The sequence below is a fragment of the Polypterus senegalus genome, chromosome 16 (assembly GCF_016835505.1).
Source record: "Polypterus senegalus isolate Bchr_013 chromosome 16, ASM1683550v1, whole genome shotgun sequence".
Taxonomy (NCBI): Eukaryota; Metazoa; Chordata; class Cladistia; order Polypteriformes; family Polypteridae; genus Polypterus; species Polypterus senegalus.
Window position 1 is genome coordinate 22,199,385 of NC_053169.1, and position 20,046 is coordinate 22,219,430.

A 20,046-nucleotide genomic window follows, 5' to 3' on the forward strand; every position below is an offset into this window, starting at 1 on the left:
TCACATTCAGATGAAAAGAGTCAGTTAATCCACCCTCCATTCTTTACACTGATACGGTAACATACTGTATAAAAGGTGTGTCTGACTGGTTAGTAACTGCATTTGACAGCAAAATGTTCAAATACTTGTGTTTTTTAACAAATACCTTTTATATCAATATTTTAAAAGAGCAACTTCGCCTTCTCCACATAGACTGTCTACCAATAATAAAAGTGTAAAGTATGCGGGTCTTAATGAATTTACCAAGTACTTTTTTTTTCCCACTCCGAGCATGTAGTCTAACTGGAAAGTTTTTTTTTTCCTTTCAATTACATGCTTTGGTAGTCAATGTAGCACGATAGGTTATGGGATGGGCAGATGTCACAACTTGATATGGTAGCCTAACAGCACTATAATGTACACAGTACTCTGTGCAACCCAATAACCTACATCTCTGTACAAATGTGAACGTCTTTCAGATGTGCTAAGCTAGCATATCTTGTTTCATACGTACTGGCTTTGTCTCATTAGAATTGCTCTTTTTACACATGATACCTGTTTTTGTTGTTACGGGTGTGTTCTTATTTATGGTGGCTGCCAGAACTGGTATCCTCACCTGGCTGACTTCATTGGCACCGCCCTCTGCTTTCCATAAGTCAAAACGTGGGCATCTGCAAGGTAACGAGTCAGTTTTACCTTCAGCCCGGGGACAGAAACGTGCGTTGGAAGTCAAAATGTCGTCAGTGGCAGACAAAGTGGCAAAGGAGAGGGCAAGAGCAGGGGGCCTTGGCACCAACCAGCAGGCAGTAAAATATTTGCAGCAGGATTATGAACCTCTTAAGGCTCAGTGCCTGAGATCTGGTACTCTTTTTAATGATGATGCATTCCCTGCTGTACCCGAATCGCTCGGCTTCAATGAGCTCGCACCTCATTCTTCTAAGACAAAAGGTATAGGGTGGAAAAGACCAAAGGTAAGAATGAGCCACGCAAGTGATGTCGCGAGTACTCAGAAGTTGACAAAGCAAACGGTGTCATCTTGCTTCAACCATTGTTTTTCTTTGTATCATTATGTATATTGTGGCCCCGGCCGGGGCTGGAGCCCGGCCGGGACGCCCAGGAGGACGTGAGGAGGGCTTGTGCCTCCTCCAGACCGCGAGGGCGCCCGTCCTGGTTCTGTTGGGGGCCACGGGTTGAGGGCATGGAAGCCCTTCCCTGTAGGGGCCCGTGGTCACCGCCAGGCGGCGCCCCGATGCCGGTTTATCCCGATGCGGTTGCCGGTCGGGGCGGGAGCCCGGCCGGGACGCTTGAGGACCGGAGGAGGCGAGTGCCTCCTCCAGACAGAGTGGGGCGTCCGTCCTGGTTAGGCAGGCCTCGGGTACAGGGCTTTGAAGCCCAGCCCTGTAGGGGACCCGTGGCCACCGCCAGGCGGCCCGGTGCCTAATTATCCGGAGCCCGCACTTCCGCCACACCAGGAAGTGCCGGGGGGAAGACTTTGTGTGGCACCCGGAGAGCTGCCAGGAAGACGGCCGATACTTCCGCCACGCTTGGGCGTGGCTAAGGACGGAAACACCTGGGGCTCATCCGGGGCATTATTTAAGGGGCCGCCTCCCTCCAGTCATTGGTGGAAGTCGGGAGGAAGCGGACTGAGCTGGAGAGCAAGGACGGGAGGCGGCCAGGAAGCAAGGCACAGAACTGTGGGCCCTGGACTTTGGGGAAATCGGTGCAGAGGCACTGGGGTTGCGTGAGTGCACTAAACTTGTAAATAGTGTAAATAAAGTGTGTTGGGTGCAAAACATGCTGTCCGTCTGTCTGTGTCCGGGCCAGGTTTCACAATATATATATATTGCATTCATAAAGTGTGTATACTGTAAGGTATAAAATATTTTAATATATTGTATTTTAGAATCATAATTGATGAGGACAAATTATAAGAAAATGCAATAAATTCTGATTCTTATTAGTTATAGATGAAGCAAATAATATTACATACAGTCAAATCAAACTTAACAAACCAAAATTAAACCCCCTCCCAAGAGAAAATATAATAAATTCTTAACAATCAACATGTCTGTATATTGTGCATTAAATATGACAAAGACATTTCTCTTAATGACATAATAAGAGGAAAAAAAGAACTGATGTATATCATAGTGCTTTATAATTTAAAATTTACTATTACAGATTAATATACTGTTCAAAAAATTAAAGGAACACTTTTTAATCTGACTATAGCATCAAGTCAATGAAACTTCTGGGCTATTGATCTGGTCAGTTAAGTAGCAGAGAGGCTTGTTAATCAGTTTAATGAAATTAAATACAGGTGCACTAGAGGGGCAACAATGAGACGACCCCCAAAACAGGAATGAATGGTTTAACAGGTGGAGGCCACTGACATTTTTCCCTCCTCATCTGTTTCTTCACTAGTTTTGCATTTGGCTACGGTTAGTGTCACTACTCGTAGCATGAGGCGATACCTGGACCCTACAGAGTTTGGTTGCACAGGTAGACCAACTTCTCCAGGATGGCAGGGACATCAATATGTGCCATTACCAAAAGGTTTGCTGTGTCTCCCAGCACAGTCTCAAGGGCATGGAGGAGATTCCAGGAAGGCAGGCACTCTAGGAGAGCTGGACAGGGCCGTAGAAGGTCCTTAATCCAACAGCAGGACCGGTATCTGCACATTTGGGCAAGGAGAAACAGGATGAGCACTGCCAGATCCCTGCAAAATGACCTCAAGCAGGCCACTGGTGTGAATGTCTCTGACCAAACAATCAGAAACAGACTTCATGAGGGTGGCTTGAGGGCCCAACATCCTCTAGTGGGCCCTGTGCTCACTGCACAGCACCGTGGAGCTCGATTGGCAATTGCCATCAAATACCAGAATTGGCAGGTCCGCCACTGGCGCCCTATGCTTTTTACAGATGAGAGCAGGTTCACCCTGAGCATATGTGACAGAGGTGAAAGGGTCTGGAGAAGCCATTGAGAACATTATGCTGCCTGTAACATCGTTCAGCATGACATGTTGGTATGGAGAGGCAAATCCATGGAAGGACAGACAGACCTCTACAGGCTAGACAACAGCACCTTGACTGCCATTAGGTATCGGGATGAAATCCTTGGACCCATTGTCAGACCTTATGCTGGTGCAGTGGGTCCTGGGTTCCTCCTGGTGCACGACAATGCCCGGCCTCATGTGGCGAGAGTATGCAGGCAGTTCCTGGAGGATGAGGGAATTGATACCATTGACTGGCCCTCACGCTCACTCGCTTGTCCTCAATCCAACAGAACACCTCTTGGTGTGACATTATGTTTCGGTCCATCAGACGTTGCCAGGTTGCACCTCAGACTGTCCAGGTGCTCAGTGATGCCCTGGTCCAGATCTGGGAGGAGATCCCCCAGGACACCATCCGTCGTCTCATTAAGACCAACGTTGTCAGGCATACATACAAGCACGTGGGGACCCATACAAACTACTAAGTACAATTTTGAGTTGCTGCAATGAAATCTCAGCAAACCCGACTAGCCTGCCTGCCACATCATGTTTTCACTTTGATTTTCGGGGTGTCTTTGAATTCACCCTTCCGTAGGTTGATCATTTTCATTTCCATCAAATGATGTGGCATCCTTTCGTTCCTAACGTATTACCATATCAGTCCATACCAGTAGAGATATACAGCAGGATTTTTTTTCCCATTGAGATCTGATGTATTTTCAAAGTGTTTCTTTAATTTTTGATCAGTTTATTTCAATGAGATAGACATGTTTTTTTGAAAATATAAAATGTGCATGACATAAATAACAAATGAGCATCTGTTTCATTGCTAGGATGACATGGCGGTGGCTGTACTGGTTAGCACTGCTGCCTCAGAGTTACAGGCCCTTGGTTTGCCTTTCTCTCTGCCTAGACTTTCACATTCTCTCCATGACGGTGTGGGTTTTCTTCACCTCCCAAAGACAGGACGTTTTGAGCAATTGGTGATCATTGCAAAGACATGCAGGTTAGGTGCATTGGCGATTCGAAGTTGTCCCTAGTGTGGGCTTGGTGTGTGTGTGTGCCCTGCCTTGGGTTGGTGCCCTGCCCAGGGTTTGTTTCCTGTCTTGCGCCCTGTGTTGGCTGGGATTGGCTCCAACAGACCCCCGTGACCCCGTAGTTAGGATATAGCGGGTTGGATAATCGATGGATGCCATGACTTGAGTATGAGTGCGTTCATGGGATGAAGTCGCCTTATGAGTTGCACTCCGTGCACCTGCTGAGTGAGGCTTTAGTTTCCCACCCCAAAGGCTTTTGTAAGTGGACAGATGCATATTTAGTTATTTCAAAGTTTCAGCCCTGCATCTATGAAAAACATCAGGGAAAAACATGAGGGTCATATATTGGAAATCTCCTCAATGGTTCTGCAAATGTACTCACTGATTCATTCCTAATGTTAAATATGATTTGAGTTAATAGGCTTCATTTTTTCACTTGCATATGCCATTAGAATCCAGTGGTGAATTAGCAGGGCGTCACCATGCTTTACACCCTTAAATTAGGAGAAAAGGGAGGCAAACGTCTATTAGAAGTTAAAATTATATAAAGAAAAAGTAACACAACCACAGTTCCAAAATGACATTGACCTATAATGTGTACAGCGATATTTCCATATTTATCTGAAACTGGACTCTTGTAAATGACAGAGGAGGCGCTCCATAGCTGCTCTTCTGCCACACTGACTCATCATTGTTTCACTTTGGCCTCTGTGTAAACTGTGTCATGTTGGTTATTAGAAGAGGTGCAGCAGTACCTGCCAGACTGCTGTTTGTTGCAGCGGATAACTTCATGATCTCTGCAGACAAGATAACAGAAGACAGGACCCTCTCTTGTTTAGCTGGATTATTATCCCAAAGATAATTATTGCTCATGCTTTAAGATCATGTCACATTATATGACTTTTCCAGTGATTTTCATTCGCTGACTTCATTTACATGATCTTAGAAAGTCAAGAGCCAGTCGTGAGTTTGAGATCTCCAGCGACTCAGTCTGACCAGTCTGTGACTTGACCCAGGTTTGATTTTGTCTTTAGTCATACGGGCAAGCTCTGTGTGCAGGAGAACTGATAACCAGTGAATGCCCATTTGGTAGTACAATGTGTAGAATGAACGTACATCTATAAATCCATTATCCAACCCGCTATATCCTAACTACAGGGTCACGGGGGACTGCTGGAGCCAATCCAAGCCAACACAGGGCAGAAAACAAATCCCAGGCAGGGCGCCAGTCCACCATAGGGCCCACACACACACCAAGCAATTTAGAATTGCCAATGCACCTAACCTGCAAGTCTTTGGACTGTGGGAGGAAACCCACGCAGAAACAGGAAGAACATGCAAACTTCATGCAGGGAGGACCCGGGAAGCGAACCTGGGTCTCCTTACTGCGAGGCAGCAGTGCTACCCACTGTGCCACCATGAACGTACACTGTGTGCACAATTATTAGGCAAGTGAGTATTTTGACCACATCATCATTTTTAATGCGTATATTCCAACTCCAAGCTGTATTAACTTGAATGCTTATTGGATTTAAGCACGTCAGGTGATGTGTATTTGTGTAATGAGGGAGGGTGTGGCCTAAGGAGATCAACACCCTATATCAAGGTGTGCAGAATTATTAGGCAGCTAGTTTTCCTCGGGCAAAACGGGTTAAAAAAGAGATTTTAATTGACTCTGAAAAGTCAAAAATTGTAAAAAGTCTTTCAGAGGGATGCAGCACTTTTGGAATTGCTAAGATATTGGTGTGTGATCACAGAACCATCAAACATTTTGTTGCAAATAGTCAACAGGGTCGCAAGAAACGTGTTGAGAACAAAAGACGCAAATTAGCTGCCAAAGATTTGAGAAGAATCAAATGTGAAGCTACCAGGAACCCATTATCCTCCAGTACTTTCATATTCCAGAGCTGCAACCTACCTGGAGTGCCCAGAAGTACAAGGTGTTCAGTGCTCAAAGACATGGCCAAGGTAAGGAGGACTGAAACCCAACCACCACTGAACAAGAAACATAAGTTGAAACGTCAAAACTGGGCCAAGAAATATCTGAAGACAGTTTTTTTTCAAAGGTTTTATGGACCGATGAGATGAGAGTGACTCTTGATGGACCAGATGGATGGACCTGTGGATCAGTAATGGGCACAGAGCTCCACTCCAACGTACAACTGTCATTGGGCTTATAACAGACAACAGTGAAGCTGCATATAAGGAAGAGATTCAGAATCTGACAGCATGGTGCAACACCAACAACCTGGTCTTAAATACCAAAAAGACCAAAGAAGTTATTCTGGACTTTAGGTCCACTAAAAAGACCAATCACAGTCCGATAACAATCAATGCAGATGCTGTGGAGAGAGTTTTCAGCTTTAAGTTTCTAGGAGTCACCATCTCAGAGCACCTGTCCTGGGCTAACAACAACTTGGCTCTAATAGGCAATAATAGCACAACAACGCCTCGATTTTCTCAGGAAGCTAAGGAGAGCTGACCTCCCCCAGAAGCTGCTGGTTAATTTCTATAGATGCACTATAGAGAGTATCTCAACTAACTGCATGATGGCCTGCAGGTACAACAGCTGCACCAAGGCTGCCAAAGAAGCCCTGCAGCGGGTCGTAAAAACAGCAGAAGCTATTATTGGGACTGAACTGCCATCGCTCGAACTCTCGTATAAGACTCGCTGTTTGAGAAGGGCCAAAAAAATTCACAAGGACAAAACTCATCCTGGAAATTCTTTGTTCGAGCTCCTCCTGTCAGGAAGACGCTTTAGGTCAATCCAAGTACGCACAAACAGACTTAAAAAAGAGATTTTTCCCATCTGCCATAAACTTTCTGAACTCTGAATCTCCTCAGTATGAGATCATTTTTTAATTGAACATGTGCAAAAAGCTATACTGGTAATGTGCAATATACTAATGTAATACAATGTATAATCTGTAATGTACTATTCGTTAACAGGTGCAATAACAATTTATGCTGCTATACTTTGAGCAATAATAATTTGCTCTGGTAACTTGATCACTTAACACTGCATATGACATATTGGAATTATTTGACTTTTCTTTAAATGCACCTTGAGGCTGTCACAAAAAGTAATTTCGTTGTGTTACACAATGACAATAAAGTTGTTTGGAGGAGAGTGAGGTAGCAATTCACATTTGCTAAGCAACATTCAATCCATGTGAGTGTGTGTATGTGATTTAGTTCATGTGCCAGCATTTCAGTATACAGTCATGGTCGAAATTATCGGCGCCTCTGGAATTTTCCCAGAAAATGCACCATTTCTCCCAGAAAATTGTCGCAATTACAAATGTTTTGGTATACACACGTTTATTTCCTTTATGTGCATTGGAACAACACAAAAATACAGAGAAAAAAAGCCAAATCTGACATCATGTCACACATAACTTCAAAAATGGGCCGGACAAAATTATTGGCACCCTCAACTTTGGAAAAAATAACTGAGATCAAGCACTTTCTATAACCATCGCCAAGCTTGTTACACCTCTCAACTGGAATTTCCAACCTCTCTTCTTTTGCAAACTGCTCAGGGTGTCTCAGATTTGAAGGGCGCCTTCTCCCAACAGCAATTTTGAGATCTCTCCATAATGTTCAATCAGATTTAGATCCAAACTCATTGCTGGCCACTTCAGAACTCTCCAGCTCTTTGTCTTCAGCCATTTCTGGGTGCTTTTAGAGGTATGTTTGGGGTCATTGTCCTGCTGGAACACACATGACCTCTGACACAGACCCAACTTTCTGACACTGGGCCCTACAATGCGCTCCAATATCTTTTGGGAGTCTTCAGATTTCATGATGCCTTACACACAGTCAAGGCATCCAGGGCCAGAGGCAGCAAAACATCCCCAAAACATCTTAGACCCTCCACCATGTTTGACTGTAGGTACTGTGTTTGTTCTTTTCTTCGTAGGCCTCATTCCGTTTTCTGTAAACAGTAGAATGATGAGTGTTATCAAAAAGCTCTACCTTGGTCTCATCTGTCCACAAGATGTTTTCCCAGAAGGATTTTGGCTTCCTCAAGTACATTTTGGCAAACTCCAGTCTGGCTTTTTTATGTTTCTGTGTCAGCAGTGGGGTCCTCCTGGCTTTCCTGCCATAGCGTTTCATTTTGTTCAGATGTCGACATATAGTCCGAGCTGACACTGTTGCACCCTGAGTCTGCAGAACAGCTTGAATATGTTTTGAAGTTGATTGGGGCTGTTTATCCACCATTCACACTATCCTTCGTTGCAGTCTTTTATCAATTTTCCTCTTCTGTCCACGTCCAGAGAGATTAGCTACAGTGTCATGTGTTGTGAACTTCTTGATTATGTTGCTCACAGAGGACAAAGGAACATGAAGATCTCTGGAGATGGACTTGTAGCCTTGAGATTGTTGATATTTTTCCACAATTTTTGTTCTCAAGTCCTCAGACAATTCTCTGCTCTTCTTTCTGTTCTCCATGCTTAGTGTGGCCCACTCAGACACACAACAGAAAGGTTGAGTCAACTTTTCTCCATTTTAACTGGCTTCAGGTGTGATTGCTATATTGCCAGCACCTGTTTCTTGCCACAGGTGAGTTCAAACGAGCATCATATGCTTAAATAAAACGATTTACCCACACTTTTGAAAAGGTGCCAATAATTTTGTCCGGCCCATTTTTGGAGTTCTGTGTGACATGATGTCAGATTTGGCTTTTTTTCACTGTTTTTTTGTGTTGTTCCTAAGTACATAAAGGAAATAAACGTGTGTACCAAAACATTTGTAATTGGGACAATTTTCTGGGAGAAATGGTGAATTTTCTGGGAAAATTTCAGGGGTGCCGATAATTTCGACCATGAATGTAGCTGTACTCGAATCATATTTTTTTTTTTCTAAAAAGCGCCTCAGTGCCAAGTACCAGGATTCATCGTCCGTCCATTTTCCCCAAAGAAAGCCCACTCTTCGTTCTTCAAATCCTTTTTCCATCTCCACGGTTGTACTGGCACATTCCACATTGTGTTAGATGGTAATGGAAAGCCCACATTTTCCCATCATGCCACTACAACATGCACATTACTTGTGTGACAAGTAGCAAAGGCAGCTTCCTGATGTGCCAAACAGCAGTAAAAATAATATGCGAAAAATTCTCCTGGCTGACAAATTTCTACCCCGTTTCTACCAGTGTACATGGCACCACTAGACAGAAATCCTCTCAGTCTGAGCAGCTAAGAAGCTGTACAAAAGTCACATTTACAGGGGACGACTGCATATTGCTGAACTACTGTGGTTAAACATGAGATTAATTGAGAGATATTTTGCAATTGATTGTGGGTAAAATGTTTCAATGTCTGACAGCTCTAATATAAACATATATTCACAACAGTTAAACTGTGCTGGAATAATAATCATGGAGTTGTCTAATTTGAGTTCCTCTGTTATATGTAGTCGTGTAATCTGACATATTCAGGTGATGAGATCAGCAACTGCAGTCTTCAACTTTGACACCCCATCTGCCTAAAATTCATGTAATGTGCCACCAGCTTAAGTCAAGCAAGCAACATCCATCCATCTATCACTTTGGACATATGATGCATACAATAACCTGTCCACCATACACTTCTGAACAGAAATATATCTTAAAATTCTATGCACGTACTTATTCAGTAGTTCCTCACTTTAAACGTGGACATCACTGTCAGTATGGTCCAAGAGCAGAGCACAGGCTCATGTGTGATGGTTGCAAGCTCAGTCAATGGAGATTGTCTAACTAGGAGTCCAACACAACCAGCTTGTCTCATCTGAATTCATCACATTCATCCATGATTCCTAAGAATCTGAAAGAAATCACCAAACAGTTTTAAGCCAGGTTCGGATATGACATGGCTGACCGTCTCCCTTCTGTTAAGGTGACCGATGCCTAAACAGACACAGATCAATGATTCACTTGAAATAGCGATGTACATACTGATGCACCATAGTATCAACAGTCAGCCCACGTCCTTAAGAAGGCAGGCAGAAGCAGCCATCCATCCATCATCCTAACTACAGGGTCACGAGAGCCAATCCCAGCCAACACAGGGCACAAGGCAGGAAACAAACGCCGGGCAGGGCGCCAGCCCACCGCAGGGCACACACACACACACACACTCACACACCTACACACCAAGCACACACTAGGGACAATTTAGAATCACCAATCCACCTAACCTGCATGTCTTTGAACGGTGGGAGGAAACCGGAGTACCAGGAGGAAACCCACGCAGACACGGGGAGAACATGCAAACTCAACGCAGGGAGGACCCAGGAAGCGAACCCAGGTCTCCTAACTGCGAGGCAGCAGCGCTACCAGCAGCCACTTTGAGGAAATCTTACTAAATAACGTCAAACATTTCCATCAATGCTGAGGCAACAAGTTCAAAAATCCTAAGAAAACATCTGTGTTGACCAATCTCAGATTTCAGTGTGTCTTTTTTCCGGATGCCTGCAACCTGATAACATCCATGCCCAGGCAGGATGAGAAACATGATCTATAGAGATGGTTGTCCCCCTTAGATCAAAGCACCAGGAAGTCCCCCTTTCTTCATAATTATGACCAAGACTAGACGAACCAGAAGCTGCGGAGTGTCGCATAGTAAACGTGTCGTCACGAACAAAAACTAAAATAAAAACAATTAACAGTGCTGAGTCAAGTCACAAGACTGTTTGATCTTAAACTGTCTGTCATTAGGCCACAGTCTCTCATTTTATTAAATATAAGATATGTAGGAGCACATAGTTCAGAAAATAATGATCACAGAAGTCTTATGTTACTGTACATTTTATAGTTTGGTGGTCAAGAAAGGCATCATTCTGCTCTCACAAACAATAAGTTTGTTTTTTTTAATGGAGCTAAAAACAAGCTGTCCTGTTTGTCTCTTTATAGATTTTTAATTTCTGTGCCTGTATATAAAACAAAATGATTGCATGTCCAAGTTTGAATACAGACATGGCTTTTAACCAGAGATATTTTTGTGTTCTTTACCATGAGATTAAAATTCTCAAATTCAAAAGACAATTCAGTAGTGGAGGTAGCCTCTCCCAGCAGCACTGGGCACAAGGCAGGAACCAATCGCTGATAGTGTGCCAGTCCAGGAGCTACTTAAATAGCTCATACAGGGCCAGTTTAGAGAAACCAGGGTTGAAATAGCTTCCTGGCCAAAGAGGATGCTGAAAATGAACAGTTGGAAGGCCAATTTAGAGTCCTAAATTAACTACAGAGTAGGCTAACTGTGGAAGACACTATATTGGGTAGCAAGAAGTTCATTGTTATACTTTTTTAGCAGTTGTGAATGGTCATGTCATCGGCATTTCTCAGTCCAGGGATTTCTTCCTCTTCTTCAACCCCATTCATGGCTTATCTCGTGTGTGGACAAGACAATAAGGAGGCGATAGACTAGCTACAGTGGGATGCAAAAGTTTGGGCAGCCTTGTTAATAGTCATTATTTTCCTGTATAAATCGTTGGTTGTTACGATAAAAAATGTCAGTTAAATATATCATATAGGAGACACACACAGTGATATTTGAGAAGTGAAATGAAGTTTATTGGATTTACAGAAAGTGTGCAATAATTGTTCAAACAAAATCAGGCAGGTGCATAAATTTGGGCACCACAAAAAAAGAAATGAAATCAATATTTAGTAGATCCGCCTTTTGCAGAAATTACAGCCTCTAAACGCTTCCTGTAGGTTCCAATGAGAGTCTGGATTGTGGTTGAAGGTATTTTGGACCATTCCTCTTTACAAAACATCTCTAGTTCATTCAGGTTTGATGGCTTCCGAGCATGGACAGCTCTCTTTAACTCACACCACAGATTTTCAATTATATTCAGGTCTGGGGACTGAGATGGCCATTCCAGAACGTTGTACTTGTTCCTCTGCATGAATGCCTTAGTGGATTTTGAGCAGTGTTTCGGGTTGTTGTCTTGTTGAAAGATCCAGCCCGGCGCAGCTTCAGCTTTGTCACTGATTCCTGGACATTGGTCTCCAGAATCTGCTGATACTGAGTGGAATCCATGCGTCCCTCAACTTTGACAAGATTCCCAGTCCCTGCACTGGCCACACAGCCCCACAGCATGATGGAACCACCACCATATTTTACTGTAGGTAGCAGGTGTTTTTCTTGGAATGCTGTGTTCTTTTTCCTCCATGCATAACGCCCGTGTTATGCCCAAATAACTCAATTTTAGTTTCATCAGTCCACAGCACCTTATTCCAAAATGAAGCTGGCTTGTCCAAATGTGCTTGAGCAGACCTCAAGAGGCTCTGTTTGTGCTTCCTCTGCATCACTCTCGCATACAGCATCTCCTTGTGTAAAGTGCGCTGAATGGTTGAACGATGCACAGTGACTCCATCTGCTGCAAGATGATGTTGTAGGTCTTTGGTGCTGGTCTGTGGGTTGACTCTGACTGTTCTCACCATTCGTCGCTTCTGTCTATCCAAATCTTTCTTGGTCTGCCACTTCGAGCCTTAACTTGAACTGAGCCTGTGGTCTTCCATTTCCTCAATATGTTCCTAACTGTGGAAACAGACAGCTTAAATCTCTGGGACAGCTTTCTGTATCCTTCCCCTAAACCATGATGGTGAACAATCTTTGTCTTCAGGTCATTTGAGAGTTGTTTTGTGACCCCCATGTTGCTACTCTTCAGAGAAAATTAAAGGAGGAGGGAAACTTACAATTGACCCCCTTAAATACTCTTTCTCATTATAGGATTCACCTGTGTATGTAGGTCAGGGGTCACTGAGCTTACCAAGCCAATTTGAGTTCCAATAATTAGTTCTAAAAGTTTTGGAATCAATAAAATGACAACGGTGCCCAAATTTATGCACCTGCCTGATTTTGTTTGAACAATTATTGCACACTTTCTGTAAATCCAATAAACTTCATTTCACTTCTCAAATATCACTGTGTGTGTCTCCTATATGATATATTTAACTGACATTTTTTATCGTAACAACCAATGATTTATACAGGAAAATAATGACTATTAACAAGGTTGCCCAAACTTTTGCATCCCACTGTCCGTACATTATGTCTATGTCAGTGCGAAGGTTAGCAGCTCTATGCTTATGACGCTGTCTCTTCTCTTCGTTGATTGCCTGTCGAGTGGCTTCAAAGTGGCCTCTTTCTCTCCTTCTCTCTCTGTCTTCTACTTCAAGCCCAACACTGTGAATGGTGACTTTTCAATAAAAAAAACAGCTTTCTCAAATGTTTTGATTAAGGGTTTAATAAATACAAATAGCATTTAAACATCTTGAAATTCATATTTGTTGCCAGGCTTCTCTTTTACTAAGCAGCACTGGGGCACAAGTCAAGCCAATATATTAAGATATATAAGAGCACAGTTATTATTTGCCCAGAGAAAGGCAGTGGGACATCGTGGCATAGAGGTTTAGGATTTGGACTTCAAACCCTTCTGTTGTGGGTTCAGATCCCACTGCTGATACTGTGTGAGCGCAAGCAAGTCACTTTACCTGCCTGGTGTCTAACTGGAAATATAGAACCAAATATATGTCAAATGTGAGTTACCTTGGATAAAGGCATCAGCCAAATAATTAACTTTAGTGTGCACATGCAAAATACATGTATTACAATATTATTTCATACAAAGTATGTATGAGCTATTGTGCATATTTTTGGATCCCAACACATTATAAGTTGCAGACATTGCCTAGAAGAGGAGCACATGCCTTGGGATTTTTAACGTTCTTTGAACATTCAGCTGCTGGCCCATAAAACAGAAGCCATGCCAGCAGTAAAGGATACTTTAAAGCAAACAGTGCTAATGTAACGTCTCTATGTGCTGTGCAGCATAATCTCAGTTGTTTAAGGTGGCCTTCAAGTTTTTTCCTGATTTAATGATTATTTAAGTATTGAAAGTAGTGGTACAAGTATGTTTAGGAAATGTTCTGTCTGTATGGAGAACACTTTTTTTTTCAAAGTTGTTCATGACTAATATCCATCCATTATCCAACCCGCTATAACCTAACTACAGGGTCACAGGGGTCTGCTGGAGCCAATCCCAGCCAACACAAGGCAGGAAACAAACCCCGGGCAGGGTGCCAGCCCACCGCAGGGCACACACACACAAACACCCACACACCAAGCACACACTAGGGACAATTTAGGATCGCCAATCCACCTAACCTGCATGTCTTTGGACTGTGGGAGGAAACCGGAGTACCCGGAGGAAACCCATGCAGACACAGGGAGAACATGCAAACTCCATGCAGGGAGGACCTGGGAAGTGAACCCCTGGTCTCCTTACTGCGAGGCAGCAGCACTACACACTGTGCCACTGTGCCGCCCCTCTTCTTCCTGATTATTTATATTGCTACTATTACTATTATTATGATTATTTATATACTGCTGCTGCCCAGGTGAGTCAGTACACTATGATGGCACCATCCCCACGTCAAAGATTTGGAATAAGTAGGTTAAGATAATGGATGGATTTTTTAAAAAGAATGATGACTCCTGGCTACTTATAAATGGAAATGTCAGATTCGACAAGGTTTAAGATGTGTCTCATGCAATGTCCAGGGCAGATACCCACCTACGATGGTTTGCTTCTGCGTTTGGTGGTGGTTCCCAGTGACCAAAAAAAAACAAAAAACACATCCACTAAATGAGTCATTTTTATTCAAGGTGTAAATGGTGGCACACCCTGCTTAGAGCTGCTGCCTCACAGGTTGAAGGACTTCAGTTCAATCCTTGGCTTCATGAAGCTTGAATATTTATTTTATCTGTTTGAGTTTCTCTGGGTTTTTTTGTTTTGTTCTACATCCTAAAGATGTTGCCCTAATTTGAGTGAGTGTGCCCCATGATAGCTTGGCATTCCATCCAGACATTATAAAGTAAATGGATGCATGACATACAATTAAAAAAATGTCTGAATGTTGTTTTCATATTGTGGTATCTTTGAAATTGTCAGTTTTGTGGCATAAATATTTGTGTACTGTATTTCTCTGGTTTAGCCATGTGGAGCAATACCAGTTAAAACTGATCATCTGTAACTCCACAAAAGATGTTTTATGCCACATTAGGATCATGAGATTTCCAAACCACTCTAAATATGTTTGTATAGTAATTAGCAGCATTAGCATGTTTGCTTTTCTTTGGTCTTACTCAATGCAAGGAGAGCTGAGCACTGTCTTAGAGGAAAAACACTGAACACACCTATTTAAATAAAACTTTTAAAAATGATGTATAATACTTTATACAAAAAAATGAAAATAATTTAATAGAAAAATGAATCAGGCAGTGGTTAGCACTGCCAGCTCATAGTTCCAGAGTGCTGTGTTCAGATCTAAGCCTGGGAGTATCCATGTGAATTTTGCATGTTCTCGCCATGTCTGCCTGGGTTTTTCTCACAAAGACTTACTTGTTATATTAGCTGGCCGCTGAGTGTGGCCACGTGTGTTATGGTGCCTTGTGATGAGATGGTTCCTGCTTTTTTCTGTTTGTGTTGAGATAAGCATCTCCCCCTGTCTCTCTTAACTGGAGAAAGTAGGATTCATAAACACTTTGTTAAATGGTGCGACTCAAACCACCTACAACTAAACACCAGCAAAACCAAGGAACTGGTGGATTTTAGGAGGCCCAGGCCCCTCATGGACCCCGTGATCATCAGAGGTGACTGTGTGCAGAGGGTACAGACGTATAAATACCTGGGAGTGCAGCTGGATGATAAATTGGACTGGACTGCCAATACTGATGCTCTGCACAAGAGAGGACAGAGCTGACTAGACTTCCTTAGAAGGTTGATGTCCTTCAACATCTGCAATAAGATGATGCAGAAGTTCTATCAGACGGTTGTGGCGAGCGCCCTCTTCTATGCGGTGGTGTGCTGGGGAGGCAGCATAAAGGAGAGGGATGCCTCACACCTGGACAAACTGGTGAGGAAGGCAGGCTCTATTGTAGGCACAGTTTGACATCCATGGCAGAGTGACGGGCACTGAGCAGGCTCCTGTCAATCATGGAGAATCCAGTGAACAGGATCATCACCAGACAGAGGAGCAGCTTCAGTGACAGACTGCTGTCACCATCCTGCTCCACTGACAGACTGAGGAGATCATTCCTCCTCCACACTATGCGACTCTTCAATTCCACCCGGGGGGTTAAATGCTAACATTATTCAAAGTTATTGTCTGTCTGTTATACCTTCATTGTTATCACTCTTTAATTTAATATTTTTTTTATCAGTATGCTACTGCTGGAGTATGTGAATTTCCCCTTGTGATTAATAAAGTATCTATCTATCTATCTAATGGATGAATGAAGTGGGCTAAATAATAATGAAGCGCTGTCATCTTCCTTTATTTCATTAAAAATATAAGCGGTCAGGCTGGTTCACAATTTTCATTTGAAGGATCACCTCTTCAAACATTTTAGGTGTACTAGGATCATTATTGTTGCATGTACAGGGTTCGCTTCCCGGGTCCTCCCTGCATGGAGTTTGCATGTTCTCCCCGTGTCTGCGTGGGTTTCTTCCGGGTGCTCTGGTTTCCTCCCACAGTCCAAAGACATGCAGGTTAGGTTAGGTTGTAGCACTGCACTGGTGATCCTAAATTGTCCCTAGTGTGTGCTTGGGGTGTGTGTGTGTGTGTGTGTGACCTGCGGTGGGCTGGCGCCCTGCCCTGGGTTTGTTTTCTGCCTTGCACCCTGTGTTGGCAGGGATTGGCTCCAGCAGACCCCCGTGACCCTGTATTTAGGATATAGCGGGATGGATAAAAATAAATCAGCTTACATGATGTGCTCTCCAACCATATCAGTTGTGTTCTCATTCTCCTGAATACTTGTGGGAATATACTGAGGGTTTCTTGTCACAGCTGAATGATATGCAGAAAAATGATCATCTGAGTGGATGTGGGTGGGTGTTATGGTGGACTGGTGACTTGTTGAGTAGATTGGTGCAGTCTTTGCAAATGTGCGTGTTTCCTGTGGTGGTCTGCTCACTGTTCAGTGTTGGTTCCTGCTCTGTGCCTCATGCTTCATGGACTAGCTCAGGCTCCATGCAGTTTTGTAGACATAGGTGGTAAAATGTGTATATGTAGTGTTGGTTATAGCATTCTTCCAAATCCTGTAAGAAAAAGCTCAGACCCAGAGTTGGTGCAGATAAAATCCAACAAGTTGTGATTAGCACCATGCCAAATATTCTACAGTGCTTTAATACTGTTGCAGCTATTTATGTAATTTTGTGTACAAATCTTTTCATTCTCTTACATATTTTACACATTCTAGTGCTTCCCTCTTTTGAAAACAGTTGTTCTTTTGAACAATAATATTCTTTCAGAAAACTTTATGATGGACACCATAGAAAGGACTACATTTTGCAACACAGAGAGTGTTGTCTTTTTTTTTTCCAGAGTATAAACAGTAAACTCATGATATACCTGGAAGAAAAACAGGTGGGCACAGAGGTTTATTGAAACTTGATATCACTATTCCAGTGAGCCTTAGAAAATCTCTTCTCACCCACCCACCCCCTTTCTCCATGACTAGCTCCACCCTTCACACACACACACACACCCTTGTTGCATTTCCTGATGTGTGAGCGAAGCCCTATAAGGAAGGGCTTAACCCACCTAGGGCCACCTAACAGCTGGAGTGGCACATTCGCCCAGCATTCAGCATGTCTGGAATTGCAGATCGGGTCGCCAGGCAGAAGGCTCTTTCTGCAGGATTTGGTACAAATGACCAGGCTACAAAATATCTGAATCAGGACTACGAAGTGCTTCAGAGGGAGTGCTTGAAGGCTGGCACGCTCTTTAAAGATGACACCTTTCCTGCCGCGGCAGATTCCATTGGTTATAATGAGCTGGGACCTTACTCATCCAAAACCCGAGGTGTGGTGTGGAAGAGGCCAACAGTAAGTTTCATTTAATCATCGTTATGTCTCCATCCCCTACTAATGCAGCTTACTGAAATTGTACAGTTGGCTTTGCCTCATTTATTGAGGGATGTGCCAATAGGGCAGCCAATTCCATTAAAGAGTAACATAAACAACAACAGTAATATGATTGGTTTAAAATCATTTATGTCAAATTGTAGTCTTGGTTGTGTGCTTGGTGTGTGGGTGTGTGTGTGTGCCCTGCGGTGGACTGGCGCCCTGCCCGGGGTTTGTTTCCTGCCTTGTGCCCTGTGTTGGCTGGGATTGGCTCCAGCAGACCCCCGTGACCCTGCAGTTAGGATATAGCGGGTTGGATAATGGATGGATGGATGGATGTAATCTTGGTCAGCTGCTTTGCAATGTGTTTTGTGGTTGAGCCAAGGCAGTTTATAAAAATTTGTGGTCGATGGAAGGTTGCAGAAAAAAATGTTTTGGCAGAGTGAAACTGTGGGGTCAAGTGACTTTTCAAGTTGTGTTTTCTGGGGTCAAAGTGCTGCGATTTCCAATGAACCTTCAGCCTCCCCTAAGAAATCACTCAGTTTCATTTTTTGCCAAACGCAGGCAGCTTTTGCTGTTAATTATTTTACAGTTTAAGCAGCCTGGGGGGATGCACGTCGTTAAAATCACTTGGTTGCCAGTTCAATCCCTGCACTCATATCACTGTGCGACTCTGAGTAAGTTGCTTAATCTGCGACTCTAAGTAAATTGCTTAATCTGCTTGTGCTCCAACCTGCAATTTATATAAAATGTGTGTACTGTAAAATGACTTGGGATGGGATAAAATATAGAATAAAGGAGTTAATTTTATTTAATCAGTTAGTCATTGTTTATCTTGTATAGCTCTTTGTCAAAAGCAAATAACAAGACAGGAGCGCAGCACTTCCTAGCTCTGTTTTTAGAGAGACATCCATATAGTCTTATATGTCGTCCTAATATATATATATATATATATATACATATACATATACAGTATATACTGCATGTTCTTAAGGAATTTGACAAATAATATGATTAATCAATGGAATGCTGTGAAATGAAAGACTCACTTTTCAAGTCAAATACTTCTAACTGACTATAATTTATAAATAGGCAGACCTACAAGGTCAGACTCCTAACAGCCTGCATACTTCATATTGGACAAGCTGCTTAAATAGTAAGTAGTAAATATCAGATATCATTAGTAAATAGTAATAGGACTACCTTAAGCACAGCAGTCCAGCGTTTGTATTTGTGACTAATATTTAACTCTGTGTTTAGCTGCATAATGGAAGTCAATGTTCAATCTAAGATTCAAACAAGCTAATACTCATAAAGCACAGAATCAAATGTTCTGGAATTCTTCTAACTTTGTCTCAAAGCTGAGCTCAAGCAGTTCTACTTTTTCAAAATTGATATTAATATTTTCTGTATATTTTACAATTATAATTGGTATTAATAAAGCTTCTAATCTAGTGTATAAAGTGTAGAACTGGATATAATTGATGGGTTTCAATACTTCCAAAGTTTCCACTTTATTAATTGCAAAAGTTTTTGTGTCAACTTATATTGGTGGCGGTATGGTGGCGCAGTGGTAGCGCTGCTGCCTCGCAGTTAGGAGACCCGGGTGCTCCCTGCGTGGAGTTTGCATGTTCTCCCCGTGTCTGCGTGGGTTTCCTCCCACAGTCCAAAGACATGCAGGTTAGGTGGATTGGCGATTCTAAATTAGCTGACCCTACTCTTTGACCCCCAAAGGTCATGCAAAAAGACAATTTTCCCTTGGCCATTATTACAGTGTATCAAATAGCAAAAAATCTTACATTTTGGTTCTTGTTACATAAAATAATTTTGGTTATCAACTCCTCCACTATATTCTTGGATTTATGATTTTGGTTTTCCTGTTCTGGTCCTCCCTGTGTGGAGTTTGCATGTTCTCCCCGTGTCTGCGTGGGTTTCCTCCCACAGTCCAAAGACATGCAGGTTAGGTGCATTGGCGATCCTAAATTGTCCTGAGTGTGTGCCCGGGATTGGTTCCTGTCTTGCACCCTGTGTTGGCTGGGATTGGCTCCAGCAGACCCCCGTGACCCTGTGTTTGGATATAGTGGGTTGGAAAATGACTGACTGACATTATATTGGTTAATGATGAAGATAAACATTGTA

The 20,046-nt window shown here is 42.9% G+C and overlaps 1 protein-coding gene across 2 annotated transcripts in view; it reads left to right on the forward strand.

Annotated features, from left to right (window-relative positions):
- The first annotated feature begins 669 nt into the window (after positions 1–669).
- capn8 (calpain 8) overlaps positions 670–20,046 on the forward strand; it is a 105,128-nt gene continuing 85,751 nt past the window's right edge. The window contains exon 1 of one of the 2 annotated variants that reach the window (XM_039737840.1): positions 670–950. In XM_039737840.1, the coding sequence (XP_039593774.1) occupies positions 714–950 (237 nt within the window). In that variant the 5' untranslated portion in view covers positions 670–713. Of the gene's footprint in view, positions 951–17,548; positions 17,890–20,046 lie in introns of those variants that run through there. The other variant, XM_039737839.1, reaches the window with a different exon arrangement.